This window comes from Pelodiscus sinensis, chromosome 10, assembly GCF_049634645.1.
Source record: "Pelodiscus sinensis isolate JC-2024 chromosome 10, ASM4963464v1, whole genome shotgun sequence".
Taxonomy (NCBI): domain Eukaryota; kingdom Metazoa; phylum Chordata; order Testudines; family Trionychidae; genus Pelodiscus; species Pelodiscus sinensis.
Window position 1 is genome coordinate 38,867,492 of NC_134720.1, and position 20,916 is coordinate 38,888,407.

The 20,916-nt window shown below is 44.6% G+C and overlaps 1 protein-coding gene across 3 annotated transcripts in view; it reads left to right on the plus strand.

Moving 5' to 3' along the window:
- The window catches only part of SKIL (SKI like proto-oncogene), a 41,209-nt gene that overhangs the window by 13,502 nt on the left and 6,791 nt on the right, over positions 1 to 20,916 (plus strand). For 2 of the 3 annotated variants that reach the window (XM_075937932.1, XM_075937933.1), the window contains exons 4-7: positions 8,694 to 8,932; positions 9,157 to 9,398; positions 17,136 to 17,174; positions 18,066 to 18,290. In XM_075937932.1, coding sequence (XP_075794047.1) covers positions 8,694 to 8,932; positions 9,157 to 9,398; positions 17,136 to 17,174; positions 18,066 to 18,290 — 745 coding nt within the window. The remainder of the gene's footprint in view (positions 1 to 8,693; positions 8,933 to 9,156; positions 9,399 to 17,135; positions 17,175 to 18,065; positions 18,291 to 20,916) is intronic. The other variant, XM_075937934.1, reaches the window with a different exon arrangement.

The window sequence follows — 20,916 nt, forward strand, 5'->3', positions numbered from 1 at the left end:
TGAGTAAGTATATTTCCATTGCCAAATGACACATTCATGCTCATGTTAAATAGAGACCTCTCTCCCCTACTATTGGAGAGTGACCTTAGGGAGAATTCTAGAGGCCACCAATTCTTTGCCTCACCTCTGGCAAGCCATGAATAGCACTTGGGTAGCTGTCCTCAACCTGGCCTGCACCCTTATAGTATGTCACCTTGACTATTTTGGCCATATTGGAGACCAGTGTCAGATATGTTCTGGAGCAGATCCCCCTCTTATGCACTGAGGCAAAGGTCATTCCTACTTCCCAGCAGCATCATTAGCCAGGCTACTCACTCTAAAAACAAAGGTTTGCATCAAGGAGCAGGTGACAACTGAGGGACAACAGCAATCTTACTTATCACCTAAAGAAGCATTCCTGTCGCCAGATGAAACAGTAGCACCAGCAGTCAATTCTGAAGTTTTCTGGGACCTTGTGGGATATCGTGGATATCCTGGACATTGAAACCGCAGTCATCCATGGAAGTTTCCCAAACTTTTTCATATATTGAGCTCTACAATTCCATCCAGGATCATTTTTATTTTTCAAGGAGCTGGCAAAGAGATTTTGGCAAACACTGTCTACTTTTTGTCCAACATCTAAATGAATGGAAAAGAAATGCAAGGTGCCCCTAAAGGGTTTAGAATTATTCAGTGCCCATCCAAACAGGGGGCACAAAGGGCACACCGAAAGGTAAAGACTCCAAGAAATTGGAATGTTTTGTGTTTATAGTATATTCTTTTGCTTCATTGCATCTTCAGATTGCAAAGTTCCTGTTTGCAAAATATCTTCCTCGCCTGGAAAAGAGTCATTCCCTTCTGAAGATCCCTAGGAGAAAAGTGAGGAACTAAAATTAAAAAAAAAAAAATCAGAGGGTCAAATGGTTACTAGACTGGCATTGCAAGTGGCTGTGGACACACCTGATTTCAGCATAGGGTTGGAGATCAGTGGCCATGGCTATCATGGTGAGGTAGTCCTTATGGCTTCTGGCATCCAATGTACCAAAAGAGGTTCAAATTACCATAATGGACCTGTACTTTTAAACAGTTGGAGCTCTTTAGCCACAGAACAAAGTGCTTCATTTTCCTATGGTCATTTGGAATTTAAATACTGGTTCCCTCCTGAAAAACATAAATACCGGTCCCAGAAGTAGTAGAGGATGCTGACCTATTCTCAAGCTTGACAACCAGGTACTCCAAGAAATGCTCATTGTCCATCTCTTCAGTCACACATCTGGCAGTCTTAGAGCAGGTTTGACAAGCATGTTGAGAGTGACACTGGAGCCAATCCTTAGCTCCACTGTCTTTGGGAACCACCTGGTCTTGGAATACTAGACCAGCCAACAAGTGGGTGCTAGATATCACCCAAGGCTGCCATATCAATTTCTACTTACCTCTGCCCATCTTTCTTCCCCCTCCCTCTGCATGAGAACCTGTTAGAAAATAAGCTGCTGTTTTATCTAGGAGCCAAGGAAGTATCACTTCTAAGATGCAGAAGAAGAGATTTCTGTTCCCAATATTCCCATATCCCAAAGAAGAAAGGGGGTTGGTCTTTGTTCAGTTGCCAAAGACTGAACAAATACATACATGGCCTCATATGTAATATGGTAACACTTGCCTCCAGCATTCTGTGTCTCCAGTTCATGGCATTCAACTTACAGGATATGTACTTCCATGTAGCCATCAACCCTGTTCACAAAATATACTTGAGCCCGCAGTAGGGTCAGATCTCAACTATCACAAACTACTGCCGTTCATACTCTCTACAGAAGCAAGAATCTTCAGAAAATGCCTAACAGTGGAAGTGGTGTTCCAAGAAGACAAGTATCCATGTCTATCCTTATCTGGCCTAGTGGCTGATGAGAGACAGGTCTTAGCAGGAGATGATGGTAAACCTAGAACATGCACTCTCTAGTTGGATGAGTGTTTTAGAATGAGAGATGATTTTTCAATAGTTCTCTATCACAGATTTTAGAGTTCATGGGAAATATGGTAAATGATCATAAGAGAGAGTGCACCATCTCAAGGACAAAGTCCTGTCATAGTGATTACTACTACTCAAGATAAATAAATCGAACTTGGTTACAGTGATACTGGCTTGATTTAGAGTGTTGAGCCATATGTCAACATGCATATACAAGGCACTGCTTGTCATATTCTCCTGTGGTTTCTATTATCTCTGGTTTGTCATGCTACTCTCTGGTAATATATTGAATAGACAGGAAAATGTTACTACCTCATGTTGTGGTGGAATTGGGATGGTGGCAGATCTTAATAGTATATTAGGAGAAATACAGTTCTCAGTCTCTCCCCCCTGCTCCTGAGAGAGTGTTAATCACTGACACATCAGGAATATAGGATGGGGAGCCCACCTGAACCACATACAAATGCAAGGGCTGTGGTCCCTAGCAGAGAAGGCATAATAAATGTCTTTGAACTCTGTCTTCAGACCAGCCTCTGTGGTTCTTCACCTTGAGTTTCAGCAACAGCTTGGTGGGCTTGCTGTGTAGTCTGACTAGTTATGAGTGGTTGCTGTAGAGGTCTGTCATAGAGACTGCTTCATCAGGTGCTTTCCCTGATAGACCTGTTCACCAAGGACAATACCAAGTTTTGTTCCAGAGGTGGCATGAGTCTGGGATTATTACCACATGCCTTTCAATTAATCCGTTGATCCCCAGGATGTTTTTCAGAGTCAAATGAGACAGAGTCAGTCATTCTTCTAGTTCCCTGTAGATAGAGATAGTTGTATCTGAGAGATCTGCCGCAGCTACCAAGCTTCTCAGACCTTATTTCACCACGCTACAGCAATATAATCTATCCAGGTGTAAAGTTCCTGCATCTAGCAGCCAGTTTCTGAAATCTGTAAGGCAGTGATGTGTTGGATTTGTATTGGATTTATGTATGGATTTATGGAGATATGTATTGGATTTACATGCTAAGTACAGGAGGGAATGATTACAAATTCTGTTGGACTGATATAGCTGATATTCCACTTTCCAAAGGGGATACTGTTTGCTTGTCACCTACAGTGGGATTCACACTGGCATACATTCACATAAAAAAAAATAATTTGTGGCCCTTCACTAAATATGGTTCTTAAAGATGATGTAGCTAGTGGGGATCTTATAACCCAGCCCTCCATTCATACTTTCAGAATCACATGTTGACACAGTCTTTGAAATGTAAGGGAACCAAGAGCTGGTTGTGGCTGCAACACCCTTTTAATCCTCCTGTGAGAACATATGTAGGCACTTGTGTGACTCCAGCAGATGTATCTGTTTAAAAAAAAATATCAGTCTTGGGATTCACACAGGCTACAGTATCTGAAAGAGTCAGGTACGGTAGAATGTGACCTTTCTTGCCCATGTAATTTCGTCCTTCCTCTCCTGTTAGTCATTTCATTCACATTATTATGATGAACTTTACAATACGATCAATCAGTGTTAGAGATGTATGTCAGTACAGGTTGGATTTCCCTGGTCTGGCATCCTTGGGACTTGACTGGTCCTGGATGAAGGATTTTGCCATACCATAGGAGGCCATATCTGACCGCCTTGCTACTGCCCCGCCCCCCCAGGCCTGGACTTGCCGCAGGCCTCACTGCTCTGCTGGTTCCCATCCCGCCTTGCCTGCCATGCTGCACACTGGAGCACTTTGGGCTCCCAGTCCTGCTGAGGCTCCTGGCTCCACTGGGCAGCCCCCACTGCAGCACAGCGGGCAGCCCCGCTGGGGCACTCCAAGGTCCCTCTTCGAGCAGTCCCATTGGGGTGTTCTGGGCTCCTGGCCCTGGTAGGCAGCCTAGCTGAGCAGCCTCACTGCAGCACACCGGGCTCCCAGCCCCCCTGGGCAGCCTCTTTGGGGTGCTCCCAGGCAGCCCTTCTGGAGCACGCTGGGCTCCTGGCCCCATTGGGCAACCCAGCTAAGCAGCCCCTCTGTGGCACTTGGGTGTGCCTGGCAGCCCAGCTGTGGGGTGCCAGGCTCCTGGCCCTATGGCAGCTCACTGCCACCAGCCCACAGGACTCTTAGGGCACTAATGCTCCACCAGGTGCATCCGTGGGTTGCTGGATAAGAGAGTGTCGGTTTACACTGACTACATACAGTATCTGAAAGAATCAGGTACTGTAGAATATAATATTGCCAAACCCAAATGTTCAAAATTAAAAGTCAAGTTCAGGAAGATCACGAGAGTGGCTTAAAAATCATTATTTAAAAAATGAATTTGGAGCTATTTATATTCTAGTTTCTGAGCTTTAGGGTATGCTTGGTTCACATTTCCAGGCTTACTTTTTTAAATGAAAGCTGAGATGCTCAAATAATTTGATTCCAAGAGCTGGGGCTTTAAGAAAAATGTAAAGCATTGTGAGACATAGAGCCCTGCTTGGAAATAAAATTTGTGTCTGCGTTTGAACCACGATCTGCAAAAATGATCCAGGACATAAAGCAAATATCCATAGATTTGCAGGGCTCTAGTGATAAAATCACAGAGTGGGCAAAATTGGCGATGCTGACTCTGACTTTAAAAAAAAAATGGTGGGGAACAGAAAAAATAATTTAAAAGAAAATGTGTAAGATTACTGAGAAAGATACATGAATGTCCATGAATTTGATTTTTTGATCTAGAATTGCATTTATATATGTAAGAAAAGAATACAAAACCACTGCATGATAATTTTGTTAGTTTGCATTATTATCCAGTTGTTTCTGGGTGAGCTTGACTGACTTGGAATTTTTATGTTGCGTGCTTTCCCTAAAACATGCAACTATGAGAAACAGAAACGAAAAAGATGGAAATAAAAGTGTATTGTGTGGCATTGTTTCTTTTCAAATGGCCACAACTCCAGTAGCATAACAACATTCTCTGTTTCATAGCAGGAGGTGTATTAGAGCTTACTGCAGATTGATATTTGAATATTTAAACAGATAATATCAGTGCAGACTAGTGGCTTTCCTTCTGTCTCCTGTTTTGAAACCTGTCCGAACATAATTTCCAGTGGGAGAGTAGAATTATTAGCACTTTGTCTTTTCAATAATCCTAAATATAAACAAAAATGTACAGAGTTCTAGATTGGTTGGTCTGAGGCACAGAAGTCATATTTAGCATTTGAATGGTTCTTAGTCACACTTTACATTGATAGGAAGGGAAAATGGTTAGGACCATTTCCAAAATGTATTGTCTCTTTGATTATATGTAATGGGGTTCAGTTCAACACTGTGGCACCTTCTGCTTGTCCTGCTGGGAATTAGCAAAGTTCTGGTGCCGCCTTCTGATTGGTGTCTTGCCCATTGTCACTCTGCTATCCTGTCTCCACCCTCAAACCATGTTGCTTCAGGACACTGCCCTCTGGCATAAGAATGGGAATGGTTAACTGGGTAAGCATCACCCTTACTGCAGCAGGAGGGTCACTACAGCCCACCCCCATTTAAGCAGTTAACCAGTTAAAATGCGACTATACATCTCTACTCCAGCAGTGCTCACCACTCTGCTCTTCCCCTTTCTAGGGGTTTTAGCAGTCTTCAGTCCATGCACTTGCTATCATAGCCAACTGCAGCCCCAATTCTAGCTCCTTGTCTTAGGTAAACTGCAGTGTATATTGACTTTGCTCCAGTGTGGCAATTTGTGGTGCAAGTGAGAAGGGGGGGAAGATCCAGGTCTGCCCAATACTCTGGCCCCAGACCCAGGGACCCTCTAGCAGCAGCTTTTTTCTGCCCTTCTCTCCCCCGGCTGCTCGCACTCCCTTGGCCACTTCCCCAGGACCCTTACACCCACTCAGCTCTTATTTCAAGGCCCACAGTCTGTCAGTGGTTGGTCAGAGGTCTCGCTTCCCTGCTACCCTGCCTAGGGATGTAAGCAACTAGTCGACTCTCTTATAAGCATAAGCTAATTGGATAATCGAGCAGTAACTCAACTAGTTGCTTCCTCCACCCTTTGCTGCCTTTCTCAGAAGCAGCAAGGGGAGGAGCAGGAGCTCGTGCCCTCCAGCACCGTCTCTGTGGGGGGCAGCGGAGGCAGAGGCACAGTGGGGAAACGTCGCGTAGAGGGACTGAAGCAGTTCTTGTTTGTGCCAGTTCCCACTGCAGGCGCTTTTTCCTTTTAAATGTAGAAAGTGCCCCAAGGAGTTCTTGCTACAATTCAAAAGCAGAAGAGCCAGAGTGGGTACTTCCCAATGCTCCCCAGCCGACAGCAGCTCTTATTGGCGGCAGACAAGACTGTCTGCCGCAAACAGGGGCTTCTGGACTCAGCACAAGCCGGGACCAATCATTCCCAGCTTGTGCGGATGCTGCATCTCTGCATTTTAAATGTAGTAAGATCCTAGTGGCTCTTACTACATTTAAAATGCAGCACTGCAGTGCAGGTGGCTCCCAGAGCTACCCCCCGCTGCGGCTCCTATTGACTAATCTATACGATTAGCTCGGTAACGGCAATTTAACATCCATAACCCTGTCTAGCATCATTTTGTTGTGTGTGGCCTTTTTTTTCTGTGTGTCTGTCCTTCTCCCTTCCTGGCCAGAGTGAGCACCTTTCAGCCCTGCTGCCTTTTATAGGGTCCAGCTTGGCCCTCATTGGCTTGTTTTGCACTCCTCTGATTGGCCAGGTTTGCACAGGGTCCCTTCAGCCTGCTTTTAACCCTTTCCTTGTTGGAGTGGGGCAACCGCTACATCATCTAGAAGTGGGCAGCTTCAATATCAATAATGTTTTTAAAAACACAATATTTGATACTATTCTGTATCTTGAGGCACTGGTATATGCAACCTAATAGTTAAGATTCTCAGGAAGAAGTATTTTTTTCCTGAACTAAAAATGTAATTCTTCTAATCTGTATGATTATAATGCTTTCCTTCTTTTTGTTGTCATCTAAGATGTGAATTTGTCCTATGAAAAAATATATTTGCTGAGTGACTAATGTATTGGTGATTAAATAGAAATTTCTTTTTGGTACTGAATGAAGTAGCTTGGGAGACTTCAGCAGGGCTTTGTACACAAATCTGGCTTAAAAAATTTCAGAGAAGAAATGACCTTTTTAATATCAAACTTAGTTAACTGAGGAAGAAATATGATTAATTTCTGAGTGCAACTTCTAATTTCACCTTGGTAGTCTTCTTTAACAACTTATTACAGTGACATACCATTAATCTAATATAGTAGCCAGTGTCTGTGATGCTGACATACACGGCTATGCCTCCTGGCCATGTACGTCAACACCCCGCCCCCTCTCCCGTCCCTCCCTGGCGGTTCAGCTGAGCGCTGCACCACTCAGCTGGGTCCTGGCCGGGGAGCAAGTGGCAGCAAGCGGCCCTTTGGGCTCAGTGGGGCCCGGGGCGGCAAGCAGCCCTTTGGGGTCTGCGTTCCCCACGCATGGGGAGTGCAGACCCCAAACTGCCGCTTGCTGCCGCTTGCTCCCCCGCCGTGGCCCAGCTGAGTGGCGCTGGCGCTGTGCCACTCAGCTGAGCTCTGGTGGGATGGGAAAGGGGGGTGGGGTGGTGATGTACACGGCCAGGGGATGGAGCTGTGTATGTCACCGCCCCCCCCCCCCCTTCCTCCTCCTGCCGTGGTGCTGAGCGGTGCGCCCCTCAGCCGAGCCACCGCGGGAGAGGAGAAGGGGGGGCGGTGATGTAGACAGCCCCGCCACCTGGCCGTGTACGTTCAGCGCCCCACTCCTCCTCTCCCGCGGCGGCCCGGCTGAATGCGCAACACTCAGCCGAACTGCCACGGAGGGAGGGGAAGGGGGCGGGGTGGTGATGTACACAGCCGGGGGGCAGGGCTGTCTACGTCACCATCCCCCTTCCCCTCTTGCTGTGGCACTCAGCTGAGTGCTGTGCCCCTCAGCCGGGCCGCCGGGGGAGCCAGCAGCGCAAGGGGCCATTTGGGCTTCCTGTGGTGGGAGGGGAGGGGAGGGCGGTGACGTATGTCACTGTCCTGCCCCCCTCCCTCGCGGCAGCACTCAGCCAAGTGCCACGGCGGGAGGGAAGGGGCAGGGGGGCAGGGAGAGACGGAGTGGAGAGAGAGTCAGGAGGAGGAGGAGAAGAGAAAGGGAGAGTGAGAGGCAGGAGAGGGAGAAGAGAGAGAGGCAGGAGAGGGAGAAGAGCTGAGAGAGAGGGGGGTTAGGCAGTAGGAGGTGAGAGAGAGAGAGAGACACGGAGCAAGAGCGCTCAGGAGAGAAGACCTGAAAATCCCGTCTTATGACAGGCTAATTGGCTAGTTAATCTAAGAGTTCTATGAGTTCTGAGATTTCTTGTAAAAATCTAGAGACTGTGAACACAATTTTCAAAAGAGGAATCTTTAATGGGATGTCCAAATCCAACATTTGAATCCTCAGACTAATATTAAACTAAAATGGTTGTTTTGTTTACCATGCATAAGTGCCTTTGTATTTTTAATTTTGTGTTTTGCATCCAAATATGGAATTTGTATGTCATATTGAAGCAACCAGTTGAAAATTAGATTCCTCTGCTTGATTTGGGTCTGAAGATCCTAAATTATGTAACCGCTATATAAAGATTCGATAGATAGTTATGCTTTGCATTATAGAAGAAACTTTTAAAATAATTTTTGTTGCACATTTTTTATATTTATGAAACATTTGGTATTTGAAATGTTGTTATAACTTACTGCTGCTTTAGTTTGTTTGATACATCATAGTTTTTCTTGTTAATTTCACTATTCTGTTCTTTTTCAGCTATTACCTTTACATGTGTGATAAAGTGGTTGCTCCAAATGTATCCCTTACATTGCAACATAAAGAAGCTACAAAAACGGCAGTTGGGATTTCAGAAGTAATTAAATCTTTGCCTGGACAGTCACAGAAACAACTCAACAGTGTTAAACACAAAAAAACTGCCTCCTATCCAGAGCTCTCTCTTGAAGAGCAGGAAAAAATTGACTTAAAAACTAGCACAGAACTGCATAAAAGTGTGGGTGAGTAGATAATGAAATCTGAAACTTGCTTTTATGTTTTCAGTTTTTATACCCAATGATTTCTATTTTAGTAAAATCAAAGGCAAGCCAACTTTGTAACATTCACATATTACTCCATTCTTATGCATTTGACACAATCTTATAGGTTGCTTTGCATTTTTCCAGTCTGGAATTTCAACAGACAGATTTCCACAAGTGTTTTGCTTCATTTTTCTCTTCTAAAGATCCACCTGTGTTCACTAATTCTACAAGAAGAGGGAAATCTGAACATGCCACTTCCAAAGCCATTGCAGAATCTAACCAGGTTGAAGTAGGCAGTTGTGCACAAACCTCATCCCCAGCTTCTATCAAGGACATCAGTTGTGAAGATGACAAGGGAAGAATCATGGAGGAAGTAATGAGAACCTACATTAAACAGCAAGAAAAATTGAACTCTATTTTGCGAAAGAAGCAGCAACTTCAAATGGTAAGGTACCAACTTTTGATTTTATTATCAGAAAACTATTGTTCCTTAAGCTCATTGGTTTTAGAATAAATACTACAGGCAGTCCCCGACTTACGTGGATCCGACTTACGTCGGATCCCTAGATACGAACGGGGGTGAGGCAACTGCCGCACATGCGCAGCAGCATCCCCGGGGCTCGCTCACGTGGATCCTGGGATCCATCTCCTCCTCCTGCCGGCTCTGACTGGTCTCCGCCTGCAGCAGCAGCTGGCCTAGGGAATGGGGTCCCGCAGAGCTGCTGGGCGGAGGAAACGCGCCTCCCCAAGTCCGCTGCCAGCCACGGTCTCGCAGCTTGCTCCCCGGTCGCCGGCCAGCCTCAGCCCGTCTTCCCCCTCCACCCCCCTTCTTCCCCCTCCACCGCTCTATACATGCCGGGGCTCGCTCACACGTGGAGCCTAGGTGCAGCAGCAGCAACTGGCCGTAGGGAATGGGGTCCTGCAAAGCGGAGGAAACGCGCCTCCCCAAGTCCGCTGCCAGCCACGGTCTCGCAGCCTGCTCCCCGGTCGCCGGCCAGCCTCAGCCCGTCTTCCCCCTCCACCCCCCTTCTTCCCCCTCCACCCTCCTTCTTCCCTCTCCACCGCTCTATACATGCCGGGGCTCGCTCACACGTGGAGCCTAGGTGCAGCAGCAGCAACTGGCCGTAGGGAATGGGGTCCTGCAAAGCGGAGGAAACGTGCCTCCCCAAGTCCGCTGCCAGCCGCGGTCTCGCAGCCTGCCCCCCGGTCGCCGGCCAGCCTCAGCCTGTCTTCCCCCTCCACCCCCCTTCTTCCCCCTCCACCGATCTATACATGCCGGGGCTCGCTCACACGTGGAGCCTAGGTGCAGCAGCAGCAACTGGCCGTAGGGAATGGGGTCCTGCAAAGCGGAGGAAATGCGCCTCCCCAAGTCGGCTGCCAGCCGCGGTCTTGCAGCCTGCCCCCCCGGTCGCTGGCCAGCCTCAGCCCGTCTTCCCCCTCCACCCCCCTTCTTCCCCCTCCACCCCCCCTCTATACATCCCAGAGGCTCACTCACCTGGATCCTAGGATCCACCTCCTCCTCCTCTGGCTGGCTCCTCCGGCTCTGGCTTCTGCCTGCAGCAGCAACTGGCCACTGGGAAAGGTGTCCCACAGAGCTGCCAGCGGAGGAAAAGTGCCTCCCCATGCCTGCTGCGGCCTCGCAGCCTGCATGCCCTCCTTCCCCCAGCAACAAGGTGCCCTCCTCCCCCAACTAACAAGCTGCCTCCCTCCCCCCAGCAACCTGGCTGCCCCCGGCAACAGGCTGCCAAATCAGGGGACAAAAGCAGCCTCTCCGCCCCCTATTATTCCCACCTTTCCCCTCCTCCCCCTATACATGCTGGGCTCCCTGGGCAAACAAAGACTCCACCAAAACAAACAAAGTGCTGGCCTCATTGTGTTAGCAAAAAAAGGACCCTCCTCCTAGAACCCTGGGTGGTGTGTGGAAATAAAGCTATTAGCTCAAAGCATGGTGCAGAGCTGTTTGGTATTTGATGAGTTACTCCTTTAGTCCTGAGTTTGTCACAGGGACAGAAATAGATGTGAAATCTTCTGAACAGGGGAACAGACAGCAAAACAAACATTAGAGGGGAGTTAACCTTTCCCTATGCTATCCAAAACTAAAAAAAATGTTTGGCTAGAGTTTCCCCTACAATATGTACCAGTTCCAACTTACATACAAATTCAACTTAAGAACAAACCTACAGTCCCTATCTTGTACGTAACCCGGGGACTGCCTGTACTATTACAAATAAAGCACAGGAGATACTTCTGTTAGGAATCTGACATTCACTATATTGTCTTCCTAAATTCAGTTATGTTAATATTTCCAGTATCAACTATAAAACCATTTTTATGGATTTTACTGAGTTTCAGATCTTGGTACATATGTACTGCCAAGATCATCACTGGGCGGGGAGGAAATGTGCTTCGTTTTCTAATGAATTTTTGGTCCTTCGTCATTTCTTTCAATGTACATTACATATCTTAATGTAGTTCTTTAAGTATAATTGTCAAAATTCACTTTTTAACGAAAATAATCCATCGGTCCTATATGATGTTGAATTTATAGGATTGGAGGGTAAATACTTAATCAGTAAACAACCTTGATAGTTAAAGTATAACAATAGTTGACTGCACCCAAACCCAGCATTTTTTCTATCAGATGCCAGATAGCGTAAGATCTTGCTGTGGTCTAAGCCATTACCGGAATAGAAACTTCCTTCCTTTGTCTAATATTGTTTCACTAGGAGTTGGCATAATTTACTCTACATTTAGCCATTTCAAGCTAGCTACTTGAACAAAAATTTGATTCCATTTTGAATAAAATTTAAGATCACCTCTCTGAGAGAATCAGATCACATCTTACACTTTTGACCTACAAAGTAAAATTAATAAAAGGGAAGAATAATTAATGAATAAAATTATATTTTGTGTTTATGTCTCTGGTAGAAACATGGAGAAGAAGGTTTGGTTGTTAAAAAAATCTCTATTTTTAAAACATAGTTCAGGTGACACACTTAAATTTCTTTTCTTCACAGATGTCTCCGTTGTTAACTAGAATCAAGCAACATTGGCATTACAAAAATGGTTATCTAATATTCTTGCTAAAGTTGTATTCACACAGTTATTCTGCATATGCACTACATTCATATACCAAATTTTACTCTTGGCCTTATGTGCATGAAAATATAATTTAGTAGTAAATGAGGCTGAAATTCAGCCCACTGCAGAGGTTAAGGGCTTATATGGTGCCTAAGGCTTTGTGCAGGCCCTCTGCAGTGACATGAATTTCATGCTTATTTAATTTCTTACTATACTTTAAAAGGTTTTTCCTGTGGGACAACAGAATGACCTCATGTGTCACTCTGCATCCCTCTGCCCCTCCTTCAACCCTCAGCTGCACGGCCTCCCCCTTCCCCATGCTCTATGGGAGCTGAGAGCCATGCAGTCTCCCCTATGCTCCGACCTGCCTCAGCGAGGCCTGGGGTGGCGAGACCGGTGAGCTGCATGGCTCCCAGGACCTGCGGCTTCCCCCCTCCCCGGTGCTCTAGGGAAAGACTGCACAGCTGCTCTAGTTTGTCCCCTCCCCACCATGATCCCCTAACTGCTGTGCACCACATGGGTCAGCGGTTAACCTCTTCCCCCACCGGCCCCTGAGCGTCCCTCCTGCAGCTGCCACGGGACTGCAGAAGGGTATGTGGGAGCTTGAGGTGGGGATGTGACCACTCGGCTTGGGGGGGGGGGGATGTGGAAGATACACAGCCTCATGGGGGCTTGGGTGAGAGGAGGTGGGGGCGCAGAGGAACCATGCAGCCTCATGGGGGCTTGGTTGGGGTATGGGGTAGCCGCGGTGGCTTGGGTGGGGCGAGGTGCGGGGGCTAGGGCAGGTGGTGTGTGGGAGCTGAAGAGTCTCCCAGGGGCTGGGGGAGAGCGGTGTGCAGGACATGTGCAGCATCGCCTGTGGTCTGCGGGGAGGAGGCACATGGGAGGAGTGTGGCCTTGCCCCTCACAGGCTGGGGCCCAGAGCTGTGTGACCTCCCCGCTCGTGGCTAGAGGGAGAGGGCTGGGCACCGCACTCTTTCCCCGCCTCCCTCCCCCCTTCCTGCTAGAGAGAGAGGGCGGGGCCAGCCATGGCCTTGGTCCAACCCAACCCCCTAGCAGCCAGAGAAGAGAGAGCTGGGGCAGGCCAGGACTGCTACGCCTTGACTTGGCCTTCCCCAGTAGCTGGGGGGAGAGCCAGGGCTGCCTACCTCCGGAGAGAGGGGTTGGTGAGCATAGCAAGCAGGTGATACTGCCCCTTAGTAGTATGAAATAAAGTTTTGTGTTTAAATCCGAAGTTCGCTCTGTTTGAGTTGCTCTTAAATCCTGTGGTAAAGTTTAGCGCACTCAGTGGTGTATAGGTCCTTTCTCTGAATGAATAAATATTAGTACTGATCCTGCAACTGATTGTGTGTGGGCAGATCCTACGCTTAGTTTGACAAAACATAGAACTTCACCAAGTCATTCCTATCTTAAACCCAATAATATATGATTTATCTAGATCATATCTTTTAAGAAAACATAAAATCTCAAGACTTCAGGGAGTGGAGAAACCATCATACGTAAGATATTCCAGTGATTAAGAGCTTTGATTGTTTTAAGGAAAAAACGTTCATTATTTCCAATTTGAATTTTTCTAGCTTGAACTTCTGGACATAGAATTTTGTTATGCATTTGCTTACTACATTAAAGAATCCACTGCTACCAGGAATCATCTCTCTCTGTGTAGGAATTGACAGACTGTGATCCAAGTAGGCTCTTAACCCTAACTTCAGTAAAATAGATTGATCTCTTTAAAGGATTGAATCTCTCTGTAAAGTGTGTCCTCCAAACCTTAAATTATTCTTGTAGCAATTCTCTGAATGCTTTCCAATTTTCAACATTCTCTTAAGGTGTGAACATCAAAACTGAACACACTTAAGCAGTAGTCCTACCCATGCTATATAAAGAGAGAATGCCAATAAGCTTTGATCATGTCATTTAGGGTGCATCTACACAGAATGGCTTAATTCAAACCTTGAACTACATCAGTTGCGTAGCTTTTTACGAAATAGCTTATTTTGAAATTGAGAGCATCTATACAGCACTTATTTTGAAATAGAGCACTCTTTTCTGACTTCCCTTACTCCTCATACAATGAGAGTTACAGACATCGGAGTAAGAAGTCATCCAACTTGACAGTAGTTTGACATTTTGAAATAAGTGCCTGCTGTGTAGGCGTGAACCAAGTTATTTCGAAATAACGCTAGTTATTTCAAAAAAAGTTGCTTTATAGATGTACACTTAGTTACCTCCCTTGACCCCCCAGCCAGTAAATATGGCTTACATTTTTCCATCCTGCATGTAGATCTTGCATTTGACTCTTCAGGTTGCACCTCTGTAAACCGAAACTCTCTGGTCTGGCAACATCTGTGGTCCAGCATGATCGTAGATGTTTCAGGATTAGAGAATCTCGGTGGGCTGCAGTGGGATTGTCTTGAGGCCCTCTTTGGCTCATATTCTTTCTATTCTTTTGTGCTCCAAATAATTTTTTTTTCTGTTTGGTTGTGGTTTGACTAATCCCACAAAATGTTTTGATGCCATATAATGGTTTAGGAAATTTTGACTCTTGATGCCAGGCACCATAATATAGTTTTTTTTACCAGTCCTCCTCTCTAATGCCACTGCATGGTAAATGTTTTATTTTTATCATTGGCACCAATACCCTTTGTTTCAGAGTTGCAGGGAAGTTTTATGATTCGATGTTTAGTGAATCAGATTGGAGTCAGAGGGTTTGGGTTCTGTCATCAACTCTTTCATTGTCTCACTGAGAGCGCATGCAAGTCAGTTTACATTTCTGTATTTGACATCTGTAAAATAGAGAAAAATTATACTTATCTATCTTTGCAAAGTGCTTTGAGATGTGTGGGTGACACATTCTATGCATTGGTAATTAAACAAAAATAAGAATGGCCATAACGGGACAAACCAAAAGTCCATCTAGCCCAGTGTTTCTTAAACTGTGTTCTGTGGCACACCGGTGTGCCGTGAGGCAGTCGGAGGTGTGCCGCGGAGAGCAATAGAATTGAAAATGGCCACCCTTAAAGGATGTTTTTAAGATCGAGGAACACCAAACAATTTTTTTGAGGAACACCAAGGTCCTCAATAACTCCTCCCCTCACCCCTGACCTTTTTTTTTTTCCCTCAACAAAAAAATCCTTGGTATTCCTCGTTTAAAAAAATATATATATTGTTTGGTGTTCCTCGGTCTTAAAAAGTTGGAGAAACACTGATCTAGCCCATTGTACTGTCTTCTGACAGTGGCCAGTGCCCGGTGCCCCTGAGGGAATCAACAGAACAGGTACTCATGAAGTGATCCACCTGTCGCCCATTCCCAGTTTCTGACAGAAAGAGGCTAGGGACACCATTTCTACCCATCCTGGCTAATAGGTCCATTAATGGCTATCTAGCTCTCTTTTGAACCCTGTTAAAGCCCTGGTCTTCACCACATCCTCTGACAAGCACTTTGACAGGCTTACTGTGCACTGTGTAAAGAAATACTTCCTTTTGTTTTAAACCTGCTACCTATTAATTTCATTTTGGTGACCCCCAGTTCTTGTGTTATTGGATCAAGTATATTTCCTTATTTACTTTCTCCACACCAGTTATGACTGTGTAGATCTCTATCATATCCCTGCTTAGTCTTCTCTTTTCCAATGTGAAAAGTCCCCGTCTTCTTAATTTCTTCTCGTATGAGAGCTGTTCCAATCTCTAATCATTTTATTTTCCTTTTCTGCACTTTTTCCAATGCTTGGAGATCTTTTTTGAGATGAGGAGCTCACATCTGCATGCAGTCTTCAAGATGTGGGTGTACCATTGATTTATATATAGAGAAGATATTCTCTTATTATTCTCCATCCCTTTCTATATGGTTCCTAACTTCCTTTTTGCTTTTTTGACTGCACTGTGCATTGAGTGGATGTTTACAGAGAACTATCCACAGTGACTTTTAAGAGCTCTTTCTTGAGTAGTAACATCTAATTTAGTCCCCATCATTTTATACGTATAGTTAGGATTATGTTTTCCGATATGCATTACATTGCATTTATAAACATTTAAAATTCATCTGGCATTTAGTTGCCTACTTTTGTGAGATGCTTTTGAAGCTCTTCACAGTCTGCTTTGGATTTAACTATCTTGAGTAGTTTTGTATCATCTCTAAATTTTGCCACCTCGCTGTTACCTTTCTCTTTTCTGAAAACTTACCATTTATTCCTATCTTTTGCTTCTTATCTTTTAACCAGTTATCAGTCCATGAGAGGATCTTCCCTCTTATCCCATGACAGCTTAGTTTGCTTAAGAGCCTTTGGTGAGGGACCTTGTCAAAGGCTTTCTAGAAATCTAAGAACTTTATATCTACTGGATTCCCCTTATCCAAATGCTTGTTGACCCCCTTGAATGAATTGTTGTGGATTGATGAGGCATGATTTCCTTTTACAGACACCATTTTGACTTTTCCCCCAATAAATTATGTTCATCTGATAATTCTGTTTTTTACTGTCATTTCAACTAATTTACCTGGTATTGAAGTTTGATTTATTGGCCTGTAATTGCCAGGATCACCTCTAGAGCCCTTTTTAAAAAATTGGTGTCACATTAGCTATCCTCCAGACATTTGGTGCAGAAGATAATTTAAAGGATAGATTACAAACCATAGTTAATAGTTCTGCAATTTCACATTTGAGTTCTTTCAGAACTCTTACATGAATGTCATCTGATCCTGGTGACTTGTTGTTGATTTTATAATGTGTTCCAAAACCACCTCTAATGATGCCTCAATCTGGGACTGTTCCTCAGATTTGTCACCTAAAAAGAATGGCCCAGGTTTGGGAATCCCCCTCAGAGCGTCAGCTGTGAAGACCGATGCAGAGAATTGAGTTTCTCTGCAATGAACTTATCGTCCTTGAGTGCTCCTTTAGTATCTTGATTGTCCAGTGGCCTTTTGTGAAATTATAAGTATTATCTTTTTCTCTGGTTCCATATAGTACTTTAGTTTTCAGTTCACCACTTCTGCCAGCTTCAGACATATTTATTTGCCGTTTAGGCTTCTTACAAGGATTTATCTTTTATAATAAATTTTAAATCAAATATTCTAGCAAAGTGTGTCTGTTTTTTCCCTTTGCAGCAGAAAAAAATCCCTCTTCTTGAAAGTCTGTCATCACAGGTTTGGCTCTTTTTTCTTAAACTCAAATCAAGACAAAATTAATTTAAATACAGAAGATTTCTCTCCTTCCTATTTCTAATAGCTTTCTATAGCTAGCCTTAAAATCATCTCTTCCATAGATAATTTGCAGAAAAATTATGGTGTAGGGACTGAATTGAAAAAAAGCTAAATGTAATTATTGTAAGCTCTCATCACAAACTAAACTCTGCCCACTTGAGGCCCCAAATCAAGATGCCACTCTCATCAGATTTTTAATGTTTTCATAATGTGATTCTCTCTTTCTCGTGCGCTTTGCATAAATTTATGTCAGTTGATTGCTATCTTAGTATCATATGTTGTATGACCAGCAATAAAATACTGGTAGTTAATTTGCATTTTAACATTGGTATAATTAACTTTAGAATCAACACAACAGAAGTAAAAGAGGACAGCTTTTGCAGATTTTGGTGTAAATCACTAGTTTGATTACACCTGGTTCAAAGACTTAGCTTTCATTTTAAAAAATATTAAAACTCCAGAGGAAAAGATAGTAATATCCAGAAAAAATACTGACATGCTAAGCTGCCAAAAGTCAGCCAAGTTCGATCTCTGAATTTTCATGTAAAAGAACAAATGTAATTTTATTTTAATTTGTTTATAAAATGAAACCACTACTCATATAAGTTAACTATTGTGACCAGTGGTTTGGTTTCTGGAATCTTTGGGGGTTTGACACTATTACTTTGATACTGCATAATTACTACAGAATTCAATAATACTGTTTTTACACAGAAACAAAGTGCACTTTGTTTGTTTTTCCATTCAGATACCCATTTAATTTAATAGAAAAATTATTTTGATTATAGTGATTTTAGAATCGCTCTTGGTATAATCTTCATCTTTTCTTGACAGGAAGTGGAAATGTTAAGTAACTCTAAAGTTATGAAGGAACTAACTGAGGAGCAGCAAAATTTACAGAAAGAACTTGAATCTTTGCAAACTGAGCATGCTCAAAGAATGGAAGAATTTTATGTTGAGCAGAGGGACTTGGAGAAAAAACTGGAACAGGTGATGAGGCAAAAGTGTACCTGTGACTTCAATTTAGAAAAGGATAAAGAAGCTGAGTATGCAGCACAGGTGAGGAAAAGTATTTTGAAGTCTTTTGTGTTTTGTTCACTTCCACCTTGTTAATTATGAAATTTCTAAGTAAAGATAACTATATTAAGCTGTTGCCAGCTCAGCTTGTAAACTTTATTATGAAGTGTATGTTATCTGTACCACTGCCATCTTTCATCTCCTTCTTTGGCCTTTCTCCTTTTGTTCACTTAATGGCAACTCAGCTCATAGGGATAGGACATCTGTGTCCATGGCTGTTAACCAACACTGAACAGGACTAGAGTACAAGAATTCTTTACTGTTCAGTACCTTTCTTCTCCTTAGAGGTTATGCAGTTTTGTTATCTTTGAGGATGCCTGCATTAAATTACCCATATTTCAATAATTCAATAAAAACATGACACTTTAAAAAATGAGGCAAAAATGCAATTATAATAAAATGGTTTGCTTAATACAGCTAGATTTGCACTTAAACTAAATAAAATATTCTCATTGTAGTACAGGGGAAAAAAGAATACTTGTATTTCTTGAAAGCAACCCCTTCTCTGGCCCCACTTTGGTTAGACTGGTGGTTTCCCTTGGTGTCAGAGTCCATTACATTATTAGGTGAGGCCACCTCTACTTTTCATAGAAACATATGATTAAGAGTTCTGTTGGAGAGGAAGGTTACAGTCTGGGTTTCTCATCCCATGACAATCCCATGATTGTCTCTTGATTCATTACCTCTGGAAGGTCCCCCAGCTTTCCTGTCTCTAAGGCTCCTATGTCAAAAGCTGTGGTGACTTTTCACTTTATTAGACTAAATAACTTTTAATCTATATCATTGTTGTTTTCTGTAGGAACTAAGTGCCTGGCATCCTGCTGGAGACTGTTAAAAATCATGTAATAGGACAGGCCTGGGCAAGATACAGCCTGCGGGCCGAATATGGCCCACCAAGCCACTGGATTTGGCCCAGGCCGGCTCCTCTGCTTTCCCCACACCACTCAGAAAGCAGCTGCGAGGTCATTTCTCTTTAAACCTGAGAGTCTAGAGGAGAAGGGGAAGGCTTCAGGTGTAACTCCCACCCCCAGCACAATCCCATTGGCTGGCTTCTGGCCAGAAATTGGCCAATGGGAGCTTCCTATTTGAATAACAGGCAGCACATGAAGCACCAACCCCCCCCTCCACTCCCACCCCCCTCCTCGCTCAGTTATTCACACAAGCACATGGCCATGCAGCCTGTGCAGGCAGGCAGTCTGAGAAACTTCTAAAAATTGTAGTGGAGTCCTCCCCCCCCCCCCCCATCAAAAAGTATTGCCCACCCCTGTAATGGTGTAACCGTGTAACCTCTAAAAATTATAGTGGTTACATGCACTGCAGGATACTGCAGAGCCCACAGAGAAGCTTCCCTGGGAGAGGTGCCATCAGACTGCTACCCTAGCTCCTGGGGGGGGGGGAATCTTTGCTGCCCCAGCTCTTGCTCGCCTGGCTCCCGGGGAGCCAGCTGAGAGGCATCAACTGATAAACAGCTTATTGGTTAAATGGTTAATCGGCTATACTCTAACATCCCTACTAGATACATGGATTCTGACCCCTGGACTGCTGCCTCTGATACAGAGACTTAAAAGCTGGCTCCTTGCACATATCAGCTCCCACCTGTGCCCCCTGCTGACACACTGCTGCCTGATAGAGAGGCAGTGGCATGTGGGGTGCAGGAGGCTCCATAGGAGCCAATATGCATGGGGAGCCATCTTGAAAGCCAGCTTCCTGTGTACTGGCTCCTGCCTGCCTCCCTCACTCTCCATGCTGCTGCCTCTCTATCAGAGGCAGCAGCACAGGGGTGGGGAGGCATGCGGCTTGGTGGGATCCAGTACTCATGGGGAGCCAGCTTTTAAGCTGGCTTTCCCCAGGCATTGGCACCTGCCTGCCCCTTGCAATGCTGCCAAACACATGAAGGGCATCCCTGTATCCTCACAGAGGATATGCTTCCTGTATCAAGATGTCCTAAGAGCTGACAGAGGTGGAGCAACCCTTACTGGTCCTAGCTCATTCCACCAGGGTGTGTGCCTCCTCCTTTAGCCTTCCTGGCCCACCTCCCTATTCAAGACATTGCAGTATCACAATGTGGTCCTTCGTGCATATGTTCATGATGCATTACGATATCTCTCAGCAGTCCAGATTTGATGCTAGGTTTGGCAAAGGTGTGTTGCTTTCAACATGTCCTTAAACTACTACTCATTTCCACAGATACTTCTTGGAGTCACCTACTTTGAATGTACATGAGCATGCAGTTGAAGATGAAAAGACAGTTACCTGTTTCCCTAACTCATGGTGTTCAAGATGTATTACGCATGTCCATTCAGCATCCTGACTACTTTTCCCCTCTGTCAGAATCTCTGGCAAGAAGGAACTTGGGGAGGGAGGGACCTGGCAGCGCCCCATATAGCATGGCATATGTGTGCTACTCCAGAGAGTGCAGGGGAAAAATTTTCTGGCACCAGTGCATGTGGCAAGCACAAACATCTTTGAATGGTGTCTTTTGTTTGTTCCATTATCTTTCCTGGCACAGAAATTAAGCTTACTGGTCTCTATTTTCCTGAGTTGTCCTTATTTCCCTTTTTATAGATAGGCACTATATTTTCCCTTTTCCAGTCTTCTGGAATTGCTC